The 20,444-nt window shown below is 47.1% G+C and overlaps 2 protein-coding genes across 2 annotated transcripts; both read left to right on the top strand.

The window, feature by feature from the left end:
* Positions 1–66: 66 nt before the first annotated feature.
* PASK (PAS domain containing serine/threonine kinase) lies at positions 67–18,274 on the top strand. Its single transcript, XM_063408257.1, has 17 exons — positions 67–210; positions 1,023–1,228; positions 1,928–2,163; positions 3,255–3,428; positions 4,724–4,864; positions 5,419–5,553; positions 6,195–6,479; positions 6,837–6,936; positions 8,409–8,583; positions 10,769–11,640; positions 12,291–12,472; positions 12,876–13,043; positions 13,788–13,913; positions 14,516–14,650; positions 16,013–16,212; positions 17,469–17,602; positions 17,834–18,274. The coding sequence occupies exons 2-17, from the start codon at positions 1,060–1,062 to the stop codon at positions 17,995–17,997; spliced, it is 3,396 nt and encodes a 1,131-aa protein (XP_063264327.1). The 5' UTR covers positions 67–210; positions 1,023–1,059; the 3' UTR covers positions 17,998–18,274.
* Positions 18,275–18,427: 153 nt separating this feature from the next.
* MTERF4 (mitochondrial transcription termination factor 4) lies at positions 18,428–20,403 on the top strand. Its single transcript, XM_063407793.1, has 3 exons — positions 18,428–19,564; positions 19,644–19,828; positions 19,906–20,403. Exons 1-3 carry the CDS (start codon positions 18,706–18,708, stop codon positions 20,290–20,292), a joined length of 1,431 nt encoding a protein of 476 aa, XP_063263863.1. The 5' UTR covers positions 18,428–18,705; the 3' UTR covers positions 20,293–20,403.
* The last annotated feature ends 41 nt before the right edge of the window (positions 20,404–20,444 follow it).

The raw sequence follows: 20,444 nt of genomic DNA, 5'->3' as shown, positions 1-20,444 counted from the left end.
CGCGCACGCGCGCCCGCCGCGCCCCGAGGCCTCCTGGGAGTTGTAGTTCTCTGCGGGAGGGGCGGGAGGCGGCGGGATCCGCTTTCCCTCCACCGGTGCCTCGAGCCGGGCGCCGCTTTCGGCCTCGTCCTTCCGCCTACAAACCCTAGGGAGGAATAGCTGTCGCCCTGCGGAAGGGCCTTCTACCTGCAGCTTTCCGTCCCGGAGCAGGTCTGCCGCGCTGTCTCGCGGAGCACCGCGTGTGGCGGCGGCGGGGAAGGGGAGGCCGGCGGCGGGGAAGGGGAGGCCGGCGGGAGCAGCGAGCACCCGCGCCTTCGAGCTGGTTTGCCGCCTCCCGCGCTGGCGGCCCATTTGCTCCTCTCCGTGCCGCTCTCACAGCGCCCTTGCTCATTGGGTGCCGTGGCTGCTGAGTCCCGCCTGCCGGGCCCTCACGCCCTCCGGCTGTGGCGGGCCGCCCTGAGGAGCCGCGGCCGCGGTTGTGGCTGGACCGCCCGACCTGTCCCGACCCGTCCAGTCCCGGTGGGCGCTGCTGGCCGCGGGGGTCCGGGCGGCACCCTGGGTGGGAGGCAAGCAGCTGATTCAAACTTGCTGCTTCAGCTGGACACTTACTGCTTCAAAACTGTGAATGACTCTTCTAAGTTACCCAAAGCTTTTGATTTCAAAACCAGCGGAAAGGGGGAGAAGGGTGCTGGCTGCGTGCTCAGCAGCTCTGGCAGAGAGAGGTGTGGTGGTGCCGTCCTATCGGCCCCGCGTGTCCTGCAGAAGCGTCTGAGGTGGAAGGGTCCCAGAAAGATTATCGAACTCTTCAGTGAATAGTCCGCAGAGAGATGAAACCCTCACCTGGGCAGGTGCTAAGTCAGCAGTCCCCTCTGGCTAATAACCACACAGACCAAACCTAGCGCAGGATGCTCAAGAACGAGCGTTCTGTCACCACTTACAGGCTTGGAAGGCTCCGTTTCCTGCCAGCGTCAGTCCCTGCTGTGTCCTGCAGTCCGTGACTCTCTCCTTTCATTCTGTTGCAGATGCTGGCTCCCTAGGCGTGGCGACCAGAGTGTGACCATGGCTAAGGCTCACAGCCCCTCTGGAGGGGCCCTTCTGCCTTCAGCAGCAGCTTTAGTCCTTACTCACTTGAACGACTCAGATATGCTGAGTAGATCCTTCCCCTGCGGCAACAAAAGCAGGAAAAGCCGTCTCTCTGGGCTCTGTCAGCTTGGAGCATCACTGCCTGGTGAGCACACTTTGGGACAGAGCTCCCATGAAGCTTTCAGGCAGTTTCAGATCTTCCTCTTCCCCTTGCTCAAACTCAGAGGTAACAGCAATAAGTATCTGCCAGGACGTGCTTGTTCAGTAAAACCTGAGCCATGGATTACTGCAGGCTGAGAGAGCTTATAGAGAAAGCATTTCTGGATAGGTGCTCACAGAACCTTTGAAAAGTGTAGTACAATCACCTGGCACTTTGTAGCCTAAAACATTGGTGTGGACACAGGTATTTCAACATCACATACTGTGAACAGTTAATTAAGTGGCTTCCAACTAATGCAATTTTTTAATAAGAGCTTGAGCCCTTACTGCAATTATTTAATGACAGTTTCATTTTTAATTTGAGAGATTTCAAAACATTTTAAGAACTGCCAAATAAAACATAAAAGTTAACTAGTCTGGTTTAAACTTATGAATGTTGGCAATTTGTATGGACTAAATTTACGGGTTCCAGATTAAAAAAGAGAAATTTATTAGAATAGTTTCTGTTTTCTTTAGTTTCAGTGATTTTATTTTCTTGTGGTCTCTTTAAAAATCTAGAAGCAAGTGTTTTGGGATTGCTTGACAGTTGCTTCAGCTAACAGCTTTTTTTTTTCTTTAATTCATTCCTCTGATACTCCTGTAGTAGGCTGTTACATCAACATTGCTGACCTTTGTCTTTTCACAGGGGAGAAGTGGAGCTCTTACTGTTTGTCTTCTCTGACAGCTCATAACATTTGTACCAGCAAATTTGGTAACTCATGGGCTCAGTGGGATTGTGCCTCTCTCTCTGCTTCCATTGGAAGTTCAGCTTCTTGCTCCTTTTCCCACACCCCAGCTGTGGAGGAACCCAGCCAGCCCCTCCCAGCTGCTGCACGCCACCCAAACCAGGCCATCTTCACCGTGGATGCCAGCACAACAGAGGTATTGCAGCACTGAGCTCCCCATAGCTGCTACAGGTTGTGTGACAGCAGGCTAAAATGACTGTTTTTCTCTTGTGTATCTGCAGGTAATCAGAATGCCATTTTTTATATGTATATATGAAAATATCAAGGCATTTTGTAGTCTGCTGCAGCTCAACAGTCTTCTAAAGACTGATGAGTTTATTTCCATTGCAGGTTCTATTTAGCAAAATACACAAAATAATAGCAGAAGCAAGGATGTATTGAGTCTTTTTTCAAACAGGCCAGGGAGGTTGTGGACTCCCCATTCCTGGAAATATTCTAGGCCAGGCTGGATAAGGCTTGGAGCAACCTGGGCTAGTGGAAGGTGTCCCTGCCCATAGCAGAGGGGTGCAAGTGCAGGATCTTTAAGGTCCTGTCCAACCCAAACCATTCTGTGGTTCAATGGTTCTATAAGAATACAGCTGTGAGGTGACATGAGGGAGGAAAGGAAGAGCAGAATGTGCTTCAGGCCTTCTCTCTGTAAAGTACCAACCTTGAAACGTGTTTGTGGTGGCACAAGATGTCTTCATCTGCCCACTAAACGTTTCATTTGCATTGGGAAAGAAACAATTTCTCTGTTCCTGACCTGAGGGGAATCTAAAATTGGGTCCTGAAAACTGTAAAGAGCTGTGCCATTAGCTTGAACTGACAGTTTGGGTTTGCCCACTTTAAGGACACTGAGTCCTGACTTGCTGCATTGCACAGGCTCCAGTGGGCAGTGACTGCTGTGATCACTGCACACCTTTGAGCTGGGATGCAACTTTGTGGCTTGCAAATACAACTTTGTAGTTTTGCCTCCATTGATGTCATTGTTTAGAGTTAAAAGAAAGCAGGAAACCTAAAAGGAAAGAAATGTCTCAAAACCTCTTAACCAAAAAGATGTGTGGGCAAGGGTTGTCCTGGATTAAGAATCTATAATGAACTCAGAATTGTGAAGAACCATTTTATTTCCACCAAGAGAAAGGGATATTATAAGACACTTAAGCAACAACCTGAGGAGATGATGAGCTCTTAAAAGAAGTATAGCTTTTATTCTTTGTTTAGGTTTGTTTTTTTTCTGTTCTTTTCTAGATCCTAGTGGCCAATGACCGAGCTTGCAAGTTGCTTGGGTGCAGCAGTCAGGAACTCATTGGTCAAAAGTTATCCCACTTGATATCCAAACCTGATGGTCAGGAGGCATGGGAAGCAGTGGGTGAGGAGTACCTGGAAACTTCTGAATGCTCATCAGTGGTTTCAGGAACTGTGGTATGTGAAATGTTCAAGGAAATATTCTCCACCACATAAAGGGTTTTGTAGGCTTTGGTTTAGGATGTTTTTTGGTTTTTTTACATTTTTTGTATAATTTCCTGATATACTTAATTCTGTGGGTATTTGGCAATTATGTCATTTGCATGATTGTTGGGTTTAAAAGTTTGCAGATGTGGGAATTCAAAGGGAAAAAGGTTGTTTAAGGGGATACTCATGAGAACTTTGCAGCTGCCAACACACAGTCACAGTGACTTGACCAAATCAGAACTTCAGATTTTTTTTTAATTGCTTAACATGGAAAAGGTCTATTGTGGAAAATTACCCAGTTGTCTGGTCCTTAAAAATATTTTTTAATTTGTCTTAATTTGGATTGTGCATATCATAAAGCTTGAAGCCATTGAAAACTGTGAAATGTCTGTGCCAAAACACCGTTGTTAGTGCAAAAGAGGAGTTGATATTTTGCCTAGAATGGGATTATTTATAAGAGAACTGCATGAGAACATCTCCATATTATTTTCTTTTGCTGCTGTTGTGAGTTGTCACTAGAGAATCCTTGGAAAATGAGCTCATATTCTTTCTGGTGTGTTATTTTTGAATTGAAACCATCAGTGTCTCAGAGCCTTATCTTCCTGGATCCTCAGCTGGATATGGGGTGGGAGCAAAGATCTAAATTTGATTCAGTGAAACCCAAGATTACAATTAAGTATCTGACAGAGGCACTCATTCTAAGCTGTTCCAAATATTTTATAGGAGTCACTGTGTAAGTCATAAACCCATTCTGTCAAGATCATATAAAAATCATAACAGGCTTGGGACAAGCATTGCAGGCTGTAAGATAAAGAAACATTTTCTGATCTGAGAAGAACCTCCTCCCATAAGAAATTAAACTGCTGTTTTTGCAGCTGAAAGTAAGGACTGTGTTACTAATGGGGAGTGTTCATTAGCACCATGGGACATCCCTTAAATAAGACATCTCTGAGAGGTACTTCATGCTTAATGCAAGGTGTTAGAGTGGTACATTTATTGTTCTGGAGTCTTTATGCCTCTAGACTTCCTGAGGCGGGGAGAGATGATACAAAAGTAACAACATTTTGTGCATTATTTTCAGACATTTTAATCTCTGTATTTAAACTGTTTGTTCCCCCAAAATACTAGTAAGTAGCCAAGAAATAGTGTTTTTCTAATAATGATAGGGGGGTATCTTGGCTCAGTATCTTACTCCTGTTTGAAATTCGTTCTAAGTGACCACAGTCTCAGTAAATCATGTCTCCATTTCTGGATCTGGTGGGAAGGTGGATGTTATTGGGCACCTCAAGGAGAAGATCCCTGTCTCAGTCTGGTTGAGGCAAATAAGAAGCAAGGACACCCAGCGTTGTGTGGTTGTGCTGGAACCAGTGGAAAGGCTCTCAGCTGGTGTTTCCTTCACGGCTGACGTGAGTGTTGTTTTCCTAACAATCAAACAAGACTGCAATTTGTGAGAGTCTGTGTGTGAGTGGAAGGTGTCTGAAAGGCAGCAGGCACAGGCTGCTGTTTGTGAACGTGGAGTGAGTCCATGGCCTGAAACCAGGGCTGGGCATGCAGGACCTGTGCAGGGATCTCTGGTGGGGCTCACCTTGATGTGTTGGACAGAAATCCACTCTGTCTCCTCAGGGAACATCTTCCCCTTGAACAGTGTTGGTTTGGCAGGGGGTTGATCCTTTGGGGTATGGATGCCCTTGTGAAGGGATCATCTGGCTGAGTACAGTCCTGTGAGGGGCACTGGACACCTCTGCCTCTCCTGGGGCAAAGGGCAGGCTCCCTGCACAGTGACATGGGAGTATTGTTCTATGCTCTGTCTGCTTTTACTGAGTGAGATTGTCCACCAAAGGACTGCAGAATGAAATTTCCTGCCATTGCTTAGATAACTGCAGGAACCATTGTCAAAGCACTGAGTGGACTGTGGCTAAAATGTTAAAATTTTAACAATCCTGTAAACTTTCCTCCCCAGGGAAAAATTACATCGTGTGACCTCCTTTATGCTCATCTCCATGGCTACCCAACACTGGAAGCAGTAGTTGGACTCCACATAAAGGACCTGATTCCTTCTGTGCAGATCCCTCCTCTAGGCAAAAAAATGCCACAGGTACAGTGTGAGCACAAACCTCATTTTTCCATAGCCTTCCCATTTGGAGTGCATGCTGCTTTGTGAAGCAAGCCCTTTCAGAGAGAAGCCTGATTCCCCTGCAAAAGGGTGGGCTGCCCTTTTGTGGAGCTGCTGTTTGAAGGGTTCTTAACTAAGGATGAGACCATGCCCTGACCTCTCACTGGAATCTGTCCTGGTGAAAGGCAGTTTTCTCCAATTCCAGCTTTGTAAGACACTGTGCTCGCTCTGTAAGATTCCTTTCAATTCTTTAGCCCATTTCAATCATGTCTGTCTGAGGAGTGAAAGAATACCCAGGTCTTGCAAATGCCATGCAAGTGGGCAGATAGGGAGTTGAAGGAGGCCTTCTTATGAATGCCTAATCTGTTGAAAAGCTGCAGCATAGACTGGTCTTCATCTTCAGGATATTTATTTAGTAGTTTAACATTGGATTCCAAATCCTTAAAAAAACAAGTGTTGTTCATTTTGATATTCACAAGATGGTTCCTTTTCTTTTCCTGCTCCTTTTCCCTGAGAATTCCTGCATAATTTTATATGAACAATACAATAAACCCAAAACATTTGGTTAGTTAGAGGTTTTCTGCCTGAGTTTTTTCTGGTTGTGGTTTTCTTCTTTAATGTAGAGCCTCAGGATCCAGCGAGCTGCAGGCCGATCCAGAGAGGGTACCATGTTTCCTCTCAGTTTGAAGCTGGAAGTCAGCCCTGTGGAGGAGGAGCAAGCAGCAGTGCAGAAAGATGGGATTGCACAGACAGAATCTCTCTCAGGCTATCAGTACTCTGCTACAGTTGTGGTTTTCTCCACCATCAGTGGTCTCATCACTGTCCAGTCGGATGGAATCATCCGTGGCATCACGGAGAGTTTTGCTTTAATGCTCTTCGGCTATGAGAAGAAAGATCTGTTGGGAAAGGTAAGATAAGTTCAAATCCTCCCAGAAGACTGATACCTGAGGCAGCATATCCACTGGGACTGTGAAGCTGTTTGACACCCCCTGCCTTCACAAAGCCCCTGTGTTCCACACATTCAGTGAGGGAGGTGTGGGATGACACAAAACTCCTGTGCTGGAATTGCTGAGACTTGCAGTGCTGAGGAGCTGCTGTGCATTTCAAGTAGCCCAGAGCAAGCTGCACAGTTGTACATTCTCCATTGTGGATCACTTTTGCCTGGCTGTCCATGAGAATCAGGTTCACAGACATGGACTTGTCAGCATTTGCCCCCATCCTGTGAGAGCTGGCTTAGCTTTATAAGGTTTCATTCTTTGTTTTAGAGCATTACATTCCTGATCCCTGGTTTCTATAACAACATGGAAAGAAGCAGTGGCTGTTCTTTGCCTTTACCTCCTCTGGATGATTCCACAGGGATAGAAGGTGAGTGCTTTTTGAAGGTGTCAGTGCCTGCGGTAACTAAGGGCAAACGAGCAGAGACAAGAGGTTCACCCACAAACATGAGAACATTATTCATAAAAGCAATGCCCCTCCATGCACTTTTTAAATCCGGTTTCCACTGTAACCTCAGGTAAAGAGAATTGTTCACCTAAGACTGAGCTTCTCTCTTTGTTGCCAGGAAGATAAAACTGAATATCCAGTTTGGAAATTACAGTGAGAATAGAGAGTCCTTTGTACTTAACAAGCACTTCCCCTCCCTCTCTCCCTCCCTCCCCTGCTAGGACCCTGTGGTATTTTAAAATGTGTAAAATATAGCTTTTGTGACTGTATTGCAGCAGAGCTGGAGCTACTTAGGATTAATATTTTAAGGGGATAATCTAATATTCTGTGCTGCTGGCTAATATTCAATGTTATGGTTGCTGTATTTCAGTCAGAGAGGCATCACATATTCCTCTGATGCAGTTTGTTCCAGAATTTATCAAAATTTTACTTCTCTGAACACAGCACAAATAAACAGAAGCCAAGAAGCCTTACATTTCTATATCTGTCTTTTCTGGCTGGCTCTGCCCAACACAGAGAACACCAGCAAGTCCATGCTTTCATCCATATCACATTTTAGGCTGGTTTTGTCTCCATTTTCCCCCCTATTTTCTTTTTCTCTTTGCTTAGCAATGCATGTCTGTGCTGAAACCAATGCACCCCACTGGGACAAAGAAGAGTTAGTAGCCAGTGTACAATTTCTTAGGTAATTCTTAGATGAAATGATGTCCCTAATCTAGGAGTAGTTCAGTTCTTCAGGAGGAAGCATTGCTGGCACTCAGCCATTACTAATTAAAGGGTTGTTCTAGATTCAAATCTAGATTTCTTCACTCATTACCTTCTTCTGCAGCAATAATACTTGGTGTACTTCATCTTCCAAACTCATGTTTTTATTCTGATCTGTTGTCACTGGGGAAGGAAAGAACTGCATCTCCTCTTCCTTCAAACATGTTTAGACTCTTTTTTTATCTTACAGCTTCAGTGAGTTACATAAATCCAGTCCAAACCTTTTCATTATATGGCTTTGGAATGGGCTGTATATGTGTGGTTTGAGCTTTTTTTTTTATGTTGCTGCTGTATTATCATTTTAATTTCAGTCTCTTTACATTATTGGCATTTTTAGGCCTCTGAACTTCAAGCAGCTAATGCATGATACCAATATCTGCCCAAGAGCTTTGCTACAAAAGCAAATTTTGGCAGCCATAAAACTTGTAGATTCCTGCATGTGGTGATTTCTCCACGTAGGGTGGAATGCTTTTATTTTGACTGTTTTGCCTCAATTGAGCCTTTGATACTCAGTTCCTTAGGGAAAAGACAAACCAAGGCAGTTCCAAGTTTATTTTTAATCACTGTAGCCTCTGAAGCCTAAACATAGAAGTTTAAATTGGTGTGGTTTTGTTTCCTGTTTGGTACAGAGAGCAGCTTCTTGGCTGCATCTTTAGCACACCTTCTGTCAAGAGATGAAGAGCAGAAACTGGAGCAACAACACAAAGATGACAAATTAATACAAGATGAGAATCAACAAAAGAATGGGACCAGTTTCTTTTCTCCTCCCTCACCTCCTGGAGCAGCATCCACCCCCACTAATAGGTAGGCATTTCATAGACTTGGGAAAATGAAGAGCTGTGATGGCAATCACCAGCAAAAGCTGATTTTTTTCACCTGTTTGATGTGTGTGGGAAGGTGCAGCAAGGCCCTTCCATGCTCTGCTGTCTTTAGAATCTGAGAGCTGTTTGGAAGACAGGCTGAGCTGTCCCTGCCTTCGATTTTTATTTATATCTGCACAACCTACCCGTGTAAAGTTACAGGAATTCCAGCTCTAAAGGGGACCAAATGCTTCATCCAGGCTAAGGAAGGTAATTAGGCTCTATCTTCATTAATCATAAACACTGGATGTTTATCTCCTTCCAGCTGGTGTTGCACTGAAGTCAGGTTACCTGAGGGAATTCTAATTGTTATTCCTTCTGGTGCTTGGCATAACTGTCAGGTCATCCATTAAAACAGGGTACTGTGTTCCTGAATTCCAGGCATTTCTTCTTGTACAGTTCCAGGTCTTGTTCCTGTTACAGGGTTAGAAATTCTGTAGAAGTACAAATCTGATGCTCATGGCCTACCTTAAGGCAAAATTTCAGCCTTCCACATTAACAATCCTAGCCTTCAGTAAATATTTACTATCCATTTTAAGGCATAAAATAATAGCTGAGCTATTACAGCACAGCTCTTGCTGCTTTTTTAAGTGGCTGATAGTGTCTTTTTTTTGTGCTCTCCTGGCTTACATCTCTCATATCATACTTGTAAGTAAGGACTGTAAGTGCTCTGCTTCATTGTTTTTCTACACTGCATTTTTACTGATGGAAATGTTTGCAAAATACCTTTTGCAAAATGCCCTGGGCTTCAGTAAACCCTGATGGAGGGAGACATCCATCTCCTGTTGGACAGACAAGGGAAATTGTGTTTTCACAGAAAAAAGTGTTTTCAGCACTGGAAGCACCCTGCTGACAGGCTAAGCACCAAATTCACTTACAAGATGAATCTTGAGCATGATGCTATCAATACCATCAGGGTTCTTTAGTGAAAAATAAATGATCAAAACATTTATATTAGTTATTTTTAACACCAAACCTGCTGTTGTAGAGATGTTTGTGTAACCTTGTGTAAGGTATATTAAGAAATCGTCCCAACAGATAGCCCTAGACGCTTGTTAGTGGAATATTTTAGGCAAAACCCTCCCAGCCCTGGCTCTGGCCCTGGCTGGTTGGGAAGTGGGCCATCAGAACCAGATGTTTTTTGCACAAAAGGTGAACTGGTCATTTGGAGTGTTTGATTTAGACCTATAGAGCCCTTTTTTGAGCAAACTTGGAGACCTCACCTACAAGTGGATGCACTGCATGTGGATTTTTCCAGTTGCTGGGAAGGGTTCTTCAGGCCCCCACTGAAAAAAGGCACTCCCCAGCAACTGCAGACTGTGGATGATGGTAAAGGATTTAGGCAACTGGTGATGGATCTTTCTCAATCACTATTCTTTCTCATATAGTAATGATTAAATGCATCACCTTGCTTATTTTTCTTGTTGCTAAAGCTGAGTGAGTAATAAGCTCATTATTCCATCAAATTTATCCTTTTACTTCTGCATTGCCTCAATATTAACAGTAAAATAAGATCATTTTTTCCATTGTGTCTGTGCCCATTCCCTCACCCCATCAACTGGCAAAACACCTGCCATGTGTATTAGATTTTTCTGTGGTGGTAAATGGTTTATGATCTATATTTAGAAATTAAGCTGGAGAAGGAAATTATCCACAGGGAAAGAGTGCCATTTGAGTGTACCTGCTCTTCTCTGGTAAATTTGTCAGGATTTTGGATGCCTGTGCAAACAGCTTTCTGCCTTTTGCTTTTAAACTTGAAATGAAACTGTTGGTCCAGGTTTTAAACAGTGACCATATTTAAATGGGTATTATGCAGTGGGACAGTTTTCTTATTTTGTACTCATGGGGTTGTGATAACTCTGAGTCTTTGCACTGAGGACAGCCTTGCTACAGATGGGCTCTCAGCCCACCAGAGCCTCATCCCAAAACCTGTCTTGACACAGTGGCACAGTATAGAACAGAGGGCACTTCAGGATCAAATAATTCTCAAAAGTTGCTCTGTGCAAGGCTCTCTCTCACATCATCTGACTCAGAACAGTGGGGTTCAGGGCAGAGCTTGGAGATCCCAGAGAGGCAGCCACAGTGCAGCATCTCCTGCAGTAACTTCCATGGCTGCCTGTTTGTTCCAGACCACAACACAACCCAAATTCATCATCCTGTGAGCCAGGGAAGCTCCCTCCTGAAGTTACTTGTGACTCACCTGGAACCCCAACAGTGGATGAGCCATGGCCTGGGACAGCTCTGAACTGCAGGCAAGACTTCAAAAGCCACATGGTTCCAGGGCAGGTGTCAAAAACAAACTCGGTGTGTGATGCAAAACATTCCAGCCTCCAGCACGTTGTTGTTGACAGCTGCCTGCTAAATGATCCTTCCACCTTCTCTGCACGTGAAAAAAACACAGTCTGTGATGTTTGCTCAGGAAATGAAACAGGCTGCAGTGCTTCTGCACCAGGAGCTGCCACAGCCTCTGAAGAGGTGAAAGAATCTGAGCTGAGCTGTGTTTGCTCTGCTCTTGAGGTACTGGGACTGAACACTGCTGTCAAGGGGAACTCAGACTGTTCTTTAGGTGTTCCTGCAGCTCATGTGGGAGGATGTTGCTCTGCTGCAGGGGACTCCAATATTCTAATTGAGACAAACTTTGGTGCCTTTTCCACTCACCAAGGAAAGCAGCTGCTGAGTGGTGCTGCCACAGAAGCTGATTCTGGATGGCTGGTCTCCAAAAGGCATTTACAAAACTCTGAGGAATCCTCCAAAGCATTTCCTGAGAAACCTGAAACCCTTGCAGAAACTGTGGGGATGAGCTCCAACAGAAACCCCATGAGAAGCAAAGGCAGGCCTGAAGAACACTGTCAGTTCCTCAGGCAGCAAAACATGGAGCTCAAAGTAACATCAACCCCAGTGAAACAAGAAGGCAGGCTAAATCCAGCAGCTCCTTTGACCTGGGAGATTGTGGAAGGCAGCTACGTTGGGAATTGCTGTCACAGAGATGGGTCACAATTCAGTAAGTGAAACCTTATCCCCCTCCCAAACTCTAATTGGGGTGCTCCTTTTCACCCTCAGTTTTGCAGAATGCAGACAGTTCTGGCTAGAAGCTCACAGTGGAGAGGAAGGAAGAAGCATCTAGGAGAAAAAATGGTATTAAGTCTACCCAGAGGGTATTAGAAAAGGAGGTGTATAAAATACAAAGTTGGTAAGAAATTAATCCCCGCTGAAAAGTCAGAAATACTCTCAAAACACAATTAAAAAGTGTGAACCTGATAACTTTTTCTGAGCAGTAAATATAAACTCCACTGTAAAACTGTAAATTGCATTAAAATTGTATCACGGAATTGGTGTCATTCACTCCTTCAGCGGCATTCAGTGGCCTGTTGAATAAAAGCCCCGTTTTTATGTAATCTAGAATAACAGTGGAGATGAATAATCACAATTGGACACTGCCAAGCCTCTGCTGGAGGTGGGAACTCTGGAGGCAGCTGCCAGGTACTCTGGAGTGGCTGTGCTGGTGTCAGCCCCTCTGGTGATTCTTTACTGAGCAGGTGTTCCCCAAATTCAGGGCTTTTTGTCAAGAGCTCAGATTTTTGTCCTGAAACGTCTGTGGTCTTGTTCAACACTGAAGTTACATTGTACCATTTTAATTTCCTGTTTCTGCAGGCATACTCTTCGAGGTGAAATGTGCAGAACTGCAGGATCCCTCTGTACTTTTCTGTGTCTGGGTGGTGAAAGACATTTCACAGAGCCAAAAGGAAGCTGTAGCAAAGACTCAGCATTTGCTTGCCAGCCTAGCAAACTCTTCCCAGTCTGTTGCTGATCTTTCTACCAAAAGTCTTGGAGAAGTAAGAAATCCTACCTTTGAATACTGAATATTTTTCTCCTTGTTTGGCTGTTAAGCTGAAGCTAAAGTCAAGAAGCTTTTCAAATTAATGACATGAATTGGTGGAGTGCATGTTGCTGTTTCTTTTTTTTTTTCCTAGTTTTTTAATATATTAAAACAAAATCCCAATCCCTATTTTGTAGCTCTTCTGGTGTGGGGCTTAGTGCAGTTACCTTTCCAGCCTGAGCAGTGCAGTTCCAAATAGCAGGATACTCAAGGAGTACAGTTCTCACGATCAGAACCAAAGATTCCTCCTTTTATCTATTGCAGATGTGTGTGTTCTTTTCAGTATTTATTAATTTTATAAATTTGATTCTGTGGCTGGTCATTTTTTGCTCTGTTGTAACCTGTATATCTGCACTTAGGCCATCAGATCAGCTTCACTTTTCGACAATTCCCGAAGAGCTGAGGATCTGGAAGGATTAAGAGCATGTGAGGGAGAATATGCAAACAATTACAGCACTCTCAGTCTGATTGGCAAAGGCTCTTTTGGCTTTGTCTGGACTGCCAGGAGCAAGAAAGATCAGCAGGAGGTGAAGTATTTCTTGTAGCTCTAGTGCAATAATAATTTAGGATGAAAACTGAAAGGTTAGAGCATCATATTCTGTTAACATTACACTGTTAAAAGCTGCTCTTTGGTAGTTTGGGGTTTTGCTTTGTTTAAACAGAAATCTGTGATGGAAACAGGATAGCAAAACACTTGCATTGATGTTGTGTATAAAAGTTACCTGAGCCAACAGGGGCAGAATGAATTAATGAACTAATGAATGCAGCTAATTGAAACTGTTGAAAGAAGTAGACAATAATCTTAACTGAATTATAGGTTTTAGTCTTCTGTTACTAAAGAGAATGGCAAACCTCAAAATCTTGATTGTGCAATGACTCAAGAATGGGGAGTAGATGTGTTGAGATGATGGCACCTCCTCTTTTTTAGGAGAAGTGTTTTGAGTGTGGAGAGGACAAGTTCTGGTGTTTCTCTTGCATGGATGTTAAGTGCTGGTCTCTCTCCACTGCACCCATGTGCTGCTGATAAGAGAGCTGGCTTGTCAAAGCCTTTGGAATTCAGAGCAGCAATAAATATACTCCATTTATATCTATCATTTGGCTTCTAGGACTAAATTAATTTAAACACATTTAAATATAGTATAGCTATTCACATTGGGTTCCTTCCATGCCTCTAGTAATACGAGGCACAAACAGATTTCCTGGAAAATAACCTTACCAGACACTCAAAGCCACGCTTTGGCTGGTGATGCTGGATGCTGTTGTCTGCCTAGGTTGTGGTGAAGTTCATCTGGAAGGAGAGGGTGCTGGAGGACTGCTGGGTAGATGATCCTGACCTGGGCAGGGTCACTCAGGAGATTGCAATCCTGCAGAAGCTGCAGCACCCCAGTATCATTAAGGTACGGTGGCTCAGAATTGCTGCACTTTGCACTGCATCAGGTTTGTTTGCATACTGGGGGTCTGGTGTTCCTCTTCAGGGGTCAAGTGTCCTGTCTGAATCTGTCTTTTCAGGAAAGAAAGTATCCTGTTTATCCTGCTTTGTTTTGGAGGGTGTGTCACAGCAGACTGGTGCTCGCTTCCACACTTTTACCCCAAACTGATCCAAAGATGTGATTTTTAACAGGAAAAAAAAGCTATTTCAAGATAAGATGCATATCTTGGAATTGTGATGTCACATCTGAACATGTACTAGTTCAGTAAACAATTTGGACACCTCTTGTTTCATACTCTTTGTTTTGAGTCATTGGTTTTGGTTTTGGAGGGGTTTTTTTGTTTGTTTTTGGTGGGTTTTTTTGCTTCAGAAAGAGAATTCCCCTTGGATTTAATTCTACTCCCAGTTTTAATTCTGTACTCTTTTCAAGAAACATTTGTCCTCAGTGAAATGAGACTTTAAAGAATATAATATACACCAATTAAATTTTCAAGAGGAGAGCAGTGTTTAACAAAAAAAAAACACTTTCTGAGGATGAAGCACATGATTAAACAGGTCTTTTACTTATAGGTGCTGGATGTATTTGAAAATGAATGCTTCTTCCAACTGGTGATGGAGAAGCATGGATCTGGTCTGGACCTCTTCACATTTATTGATAATCAGCCCAACTTGGATGAGCCATTAGCAAGTTACATATTCAGACAGGTGAGAGCAGAATTGCTACACGCAGGTGAGAATTGGTCAATGTAAGAACCAGGATTCTGTTCCACTTAATTCTTAATCAACTGGCAGACTGAATTGGAATTGTGCTCAATACTTGCAGAACCTTTCCCCACCTTTCTGTGGGTCTGATTGAAATGCTGCCTGCAGAAACCTTGTTAAGGTTGACTTAGGAACAACAAAGAAGCCCTTCCAGGACCTTGCTGCCTGTGAGGGTTTCCCTGGAGCCAGGGCCCCTGCCCCTGTCCCCCAGACACCATTCCTGTGCCAGTCACATTTCCCTGAGGGAGGAGGAAGACTCACAGAAGCTGCCCCAAGCTTACAAAAAGCCATATTTTCATTTACTTAGGTGCTTAGTTTAGATTGGTTACAGGAGTAAAGGGCTCTGCTGTTTAAATCAAGAAATTACCTTGGATTTTAAGGGTGGCATAATGCAAAATAACTCAGGGTAGATTCCCTGTGAGTCAGGAGCTTGCCTGAGGGCTGAATTGCCCTTTGTTTAGTGAGTTAACCACAGCAGCAGTCCCCAGGTAATTTCCCCTCAGGAGTTTTGGAATAGATTCCTTGCTCTGGGGTATGCAGGAGTTGCTGTGTAACCCCACCCTTGCTGTGCCCACCCAGCTGGGTGCTGATGGGAGATGGGAGCCAAAGGTGTCCCTTGAGCCTTGTGATGGATCAGCCCTTTCCTTAACCCAGCCTGGGCTTTGTAAGGCCGAATTGTTCCCTCAGATCTGCACTGCATTTCTCTGCAGAGGCACATTTGTATTATAAATAGAAACTTTTCTCCCTCAGCCATCTGCTTTTCTTGTTAAAAACATTGTAGGAGTCAGGATCGTCTCCAAGGTGATATCATTCTCATATTATCCTTAATTATGGCATTAAAGCAGGAATCGTGCAGGAAAAAGAATGGAGTTTAGCAGTGACTCTGTTATTTATACCAAACTTGGCTCTTAAATGCTTTGTCATCCTGCAGCATGGAAGGCACACAGAAATATCCTTCCAGAGAAACCAAAGGACCCTCCAAATGAAGCTGGGATAAAAATAGAGGAACTTGCAGGATTGTAGCAGTGAGCCCCAACGCTCGCAGTCACATCCTGACTGCAGCATCCCCTCCTCCTGCACAGCTGGGAGATGAAAGCAGCAAAGGCTCTTTAAAGTGTCTCTTCCAAGAGCACTACAGCAATGCTGACAGGCAGGCCCGAGGCCATTTCCAGTTCCATAATTAGGATGTGCATCTTGTTTAGGCAGTGTCAAAACAAGCCACAGTGTGACTCTGAAAGCTGTGATGCCACATCAATTATCCAGGAACTCCGTGTAGTAACACCTCGTTCTTCCTGTCTCTTCCAGCTTGTATCAGCTGTTGGGTACCTCCACTGTAGGAACATCCTTCACAGAGATATCAAGGATGAAAATATTGTCATTGCTGAAGATTTCACTATTAAATTGGTGGACTTTGGTTCGGCTGCCTACCTGGAACCTGGGAAATTATTTTATACCTTCTGTGGGACAATTGAGTACTGCTCACCAGAAGTGCTGTCTGGCAAACCGTATGTCACCCTCTGAAAAGTCATTTTTGTGCCATCACACCACAAATACCCCGTGTGGGCAGGGCTGGGACAGAGGAGCCAAGCTGCTGTGCCATTGGAACGCTGCTGGAGTATCCAGCCACAGAAACTGCAGCGAGATTTAAGGCACTGCAGGGGCAGAAATCACTGTGAAGGGCTGAGTGCATACAAAGTAGGGCACTCTGCAGCATCTCTCAGAATGCTAGTGACAGAAATCAAGTTGTAAAAGCTTGAATATGTACAGAGCTATTTCTAAATCTGCTGTCTCTCTGCTCTTTCAGAGAGGTGGAGTAAGCAAATATTGCTGTCGATAGCACCTGCTCCTTGCATGTCTGTGCTTTGTATCCTCCCACTCTCATCCTCTTTGTTCTCCTCTTTTCTGCATGCTTCCCTCTATTTGAATTTTTGCAGTTTGATCCTTTGTCATCTCCCCACTGATTTTTGTACTCCTTGGGACTCGAGGATTCTTCCCTTGCAGCTTCTCTTGCTGCTGTTTTGGATGTGCTGCCTAAATCTTGGTTCTCTTCCCTCTCCTTTCCCTCTCCAAGTGCTCTGTACCTGGTAACTGCTGCTCACAGCTGCTGCACGAGGAGGCCTCCCCATCACAGGGTGGCACTGCTGGAGCTGTGCATGCCTGGATGGATCCTGCTCCTGCTTCTCAGCTGTTTCCACGGGTCCTTCAGGCAGCTCCTCCTAAAGCACTGGGGGGAGAAGCAATGAAAGGAGGAGAGGAAATTCCTGCTGGGAATGAGATGAAAGGTGAAGCAAGCAGCTCTGCCCTGGGAGTTCCACCTAGCACTGTGTGAAGGAACTGGCATGTTTTCTCAGATGGAATTGAGCTAGTTAATAGTTATTTCCAAGATACTTTTGTTTTGAAAGGGCTGGGAGGATGTGTTTGCTCTTCCAGTTAAATATTTACTTGACAGTTTTGGCTGATGATGAAGGAGTTGGAGGGGTAAGTTCTTGTCACCAGCTTACAGATGTGGAAGTTTGGGTGCATGTTACACACGCTCATCAGCAGAAACTGGTTGGCTGTTCTGTGGCTGGTTTTATTTCCCAGACAAGGATAATGCAGACTCCTCAAACACATGAGAACCTTCTTAGAGTTCTCACCAACTTCCTATGTTAAAATAAAAGTTGAAATCAAGGGCTATCAACACCCATTTTTTCTTTCCACTTTCTGTAGCATATAGCTGTGTGCTTGCAGTGTGAGTTCAATCAAGCTTATCTCTGCACAGGTACCACGGCCCTGAGCTGGAGATGTGGTCGCTTGGCATCACCCTTTACACCCTGGTGCTTGGGGAGAATCCCTTCTGTGAGCTGGAGGAGGCCTTGGCAGCTGTCCTGAGCCCTCCTCGCCCTGTGTCAGAAGGTGAGCTGCTTTTCAAAAGGAGCAGATCTCTTGGGAAAGTATAAGCAGTGTTTTTTCACCCTAAATAAAGGGGAAGACTGAAAAAATGCTCCCTAATGCATTCTGTGATGGTTTGGAAAGCTGCTCAGTGCAGCAGAGTCTGGGGGGTTTGTCATTCTTTGAACACAGAAAGATCTCTCATTCCTAACCTGCCTAAAGTCCATCCTGAGCCCTCCTCTGCTGTCCCTGCAGGTCTCATGGATCTCATGGCCGGGCTCCTGCAGCCCGTTCCAGAGCAGCGCATGACTCTGGCCGTGCTGCTGGAGGACCCCTGGCTGCGGCAGCCCGTGAACCTGGCAGATTATAGCTGGGAGGAGCTGTTTGCCTCTGCTGAGCCCGCCCACACCTCGGCATAAAGGCTTCTCCATCTAGGCACCACTTAGAAAAGTCTGAGCTCTGTGAGCTCAGTTGGCTTATCCCATGGGCGAGGTCCCATTGGAAGGTTACCTGCTGATACCCACATGTACTCAGATCATTCCTGTCCTTACCCAGGACAGGTCTCAAAGATCCGAGGTAAAGATTTTAATGTCGTTTAAATTGTTTGTAACTTGGAAAATATTCTAATTGCCTGGTTTTACTTTTTATATGTAGTTTATATATATTTCTGAAAAGTGAATGAATAAATGGATGATAACATGCCTTTTGGTTTTCTGGAGTATGTGTGCACAAAGGAGACTCAAAACCAGACAGGTACTTGAATGATTTGGGTGGGAGGGGTGGGTTGGTAACCCTTTTATTTTAGTATCAGAGTCCTGTCTATATTCAGGAAAACAGTCCTCGATTTTGATGGAGAGAGTGGGAAGTAAAAATAGCTTCAGTAAAGAGGATTTGGTCGAGACATGGGTATCAGGAACATTTTGCGATCCAAGTCAGGCGGGGTGAGGCTGCTCGGGAGGAAGTGCTGGGACAAGGCAGCGGTTTGGGCGGCTGCTGCAGCTCTGCAGAGAAGCAACACGACTCGGCTTCATTAGTAATTAGCTTTGAATCCAGCTTTGGACTCTTATGTCCATCCGAGAGATGCTTTCCCCTGCGTTCTGTAGCACGGCGCCCCGGCCCCGGCGGGGATGATGACCCGCGCTGCGGGCATGGGAGCGGGCAAGGCGCTCCGGCCGGGCTCTCCCCGGGGTCCCGGGCTGTTTCTGCCCCGAGAGATCCAGCCCTGCGCGTCCGGACAGGCCGTGCGGGCCCGGAGCGGGGCCCGGCTCCGTCCCGCCCCTGCTGTCGGTCCCGGAGCGGGGCCCGGCTCCGTCCCGCCCCTGCTGTCGGGCCCGGAGCGGGGCCCGGCTCCGTCCCGCCCCTGCTGTCGGTCCCGGAGCGGGGCCCGGCTCCGTCCCGCCCCTGCTGTCGGTCCCGGAGCGGGGCCCGGCTCCGTCCCGCCCCTGCTGTCGGTCCCGGAGCGGGGCCCGGCTCCGTCCCGCCCCTGCTGTCGGTCCCGGAGCGGGGCCCGGCTCCGTCCCGCCCCTGCTGTCGGGCCCGGAGCGGGGCCCGGCTCCGTCCCGCCCCTGCTGTCGGTCCCGGAGCGGGGCCCGGCTCCGTCCCGCCGCTCCCGTCGCTCCGGGGGCGGGGGCGGAGCGCGGCCCCACGCGGCCATGGCGGCGCGGGCGCTGCGCGGCGCCGGGCGGGCGCTGCTGGCGGCCCGGGCTCTCCCCGCCGGCCCCGGGCCGTGCCCTCGTCGCGGCTGCGGGGAGGTGGCGGCGCTGCGGGCCATGGGCTTCAGCCAGGAGCAGGCCCGGCGGCTCCTGGCGCTGCAGCCCCGGCTCGGCCCCGAGCAGCGGGAGGCGGCGGCGGCGCAGCTGCTGCTGCTCGGGCTGAGCGCCGAGGCCGCCCTGGCGCTGCTGGAGCGGAGCCCGGCGCTGCTGCGGCTGCCCACGGAGCGACTCCGGGAGCGCGCCGAGGAGCTGCGGCGCCTGGGGCTGGACGGAGGTAGGGCAGCGAGCGAGGGTGCGGGGGGGACAGCGGGGCTGTGCCGCTGAGCTGCCGCCCGCTGACCCGCTGCCCGCAGGCCGGCTGTGGCGGGCCCTGAGCCGCTGCCCACAGCTCTTCCACGTGCCCCGCAAGAGGCTGGAGGCGGCGGTGCGGCTGCTGCGGGAGCGCTGCCTTTTCACGGCGGAGCAGCTGCGGGAGGTGCTCGGGACCTGCCCCGCTGTCCTGCTGGAGGAGCCGCGCACCCTCCATCACCAGTTCCAGGTGAGGACCGGGACCCACCTTCCTGCCAGCCCCGGCTGCGGGGATAGGGCTGTGCCTGACACCCCCTTCCCCCGCAGTACGCCTACTTCAGAATGGGGCTCCAGCAGAAGGAGATGGTGAAGGCTCGGCTCTTCCAAACGCCCTTTGCGGAGCTCCGGAATCGGCACATCTTCCTGGAGCGCCGAGGGCTCTACGAGACCCCACACAAAGGGCAGACCCAAACCAGTAACCCAAAACTGAAGGACATCCTTCGGCTCCCGGAGAAAGACTTCCTGGCCAGTCTGGCCTACTCCACCCCAGAGGAGTACGAGGTCTTCAAGAAGCTCCTGGCTCGAGAGGAGGAGGAGAAGGAAGAGGAGCATGTGGATGCACTGTACACAGAGGATGATGACGACGACGACGACGACGATGACGATGATGATGATGATTTGGACAGTGATGGAAGTAAAAGAGCCCAGGAGTGAGGAGCTGAGGCGCTGAGGTGCCCAAGCCCTGTCCAGGTGCTTTGGGCTCCCACCTCACAGCAGCACAGTCTGGGTGGGGTACCAATAAATCCCATCTGTCAAATACAAAAACTTGTTCCTCCTCCTTGACCAACTACTTCAAAAAAATCCAA

This window comes from Prinia subflava, chromosome 11 (genome assembly GCF_021018805.1).
Source record: "Prinia subflava isolate CZ2003 ecotype Zambia chromosome 11, Cam_Psub_1.2, whole genome shotgun sequence".
Classification (NCBI taxonomy): Eukaryota; Metazoa; Chordata; class Aves; order Passeriformes; family Cisticolidae; genus Prinia; species Prinia subflava.
Note: the sequence above shows the minus strand (reverse complement) of the source record. Positions and strands in the feature narration are given on the sequence as shown.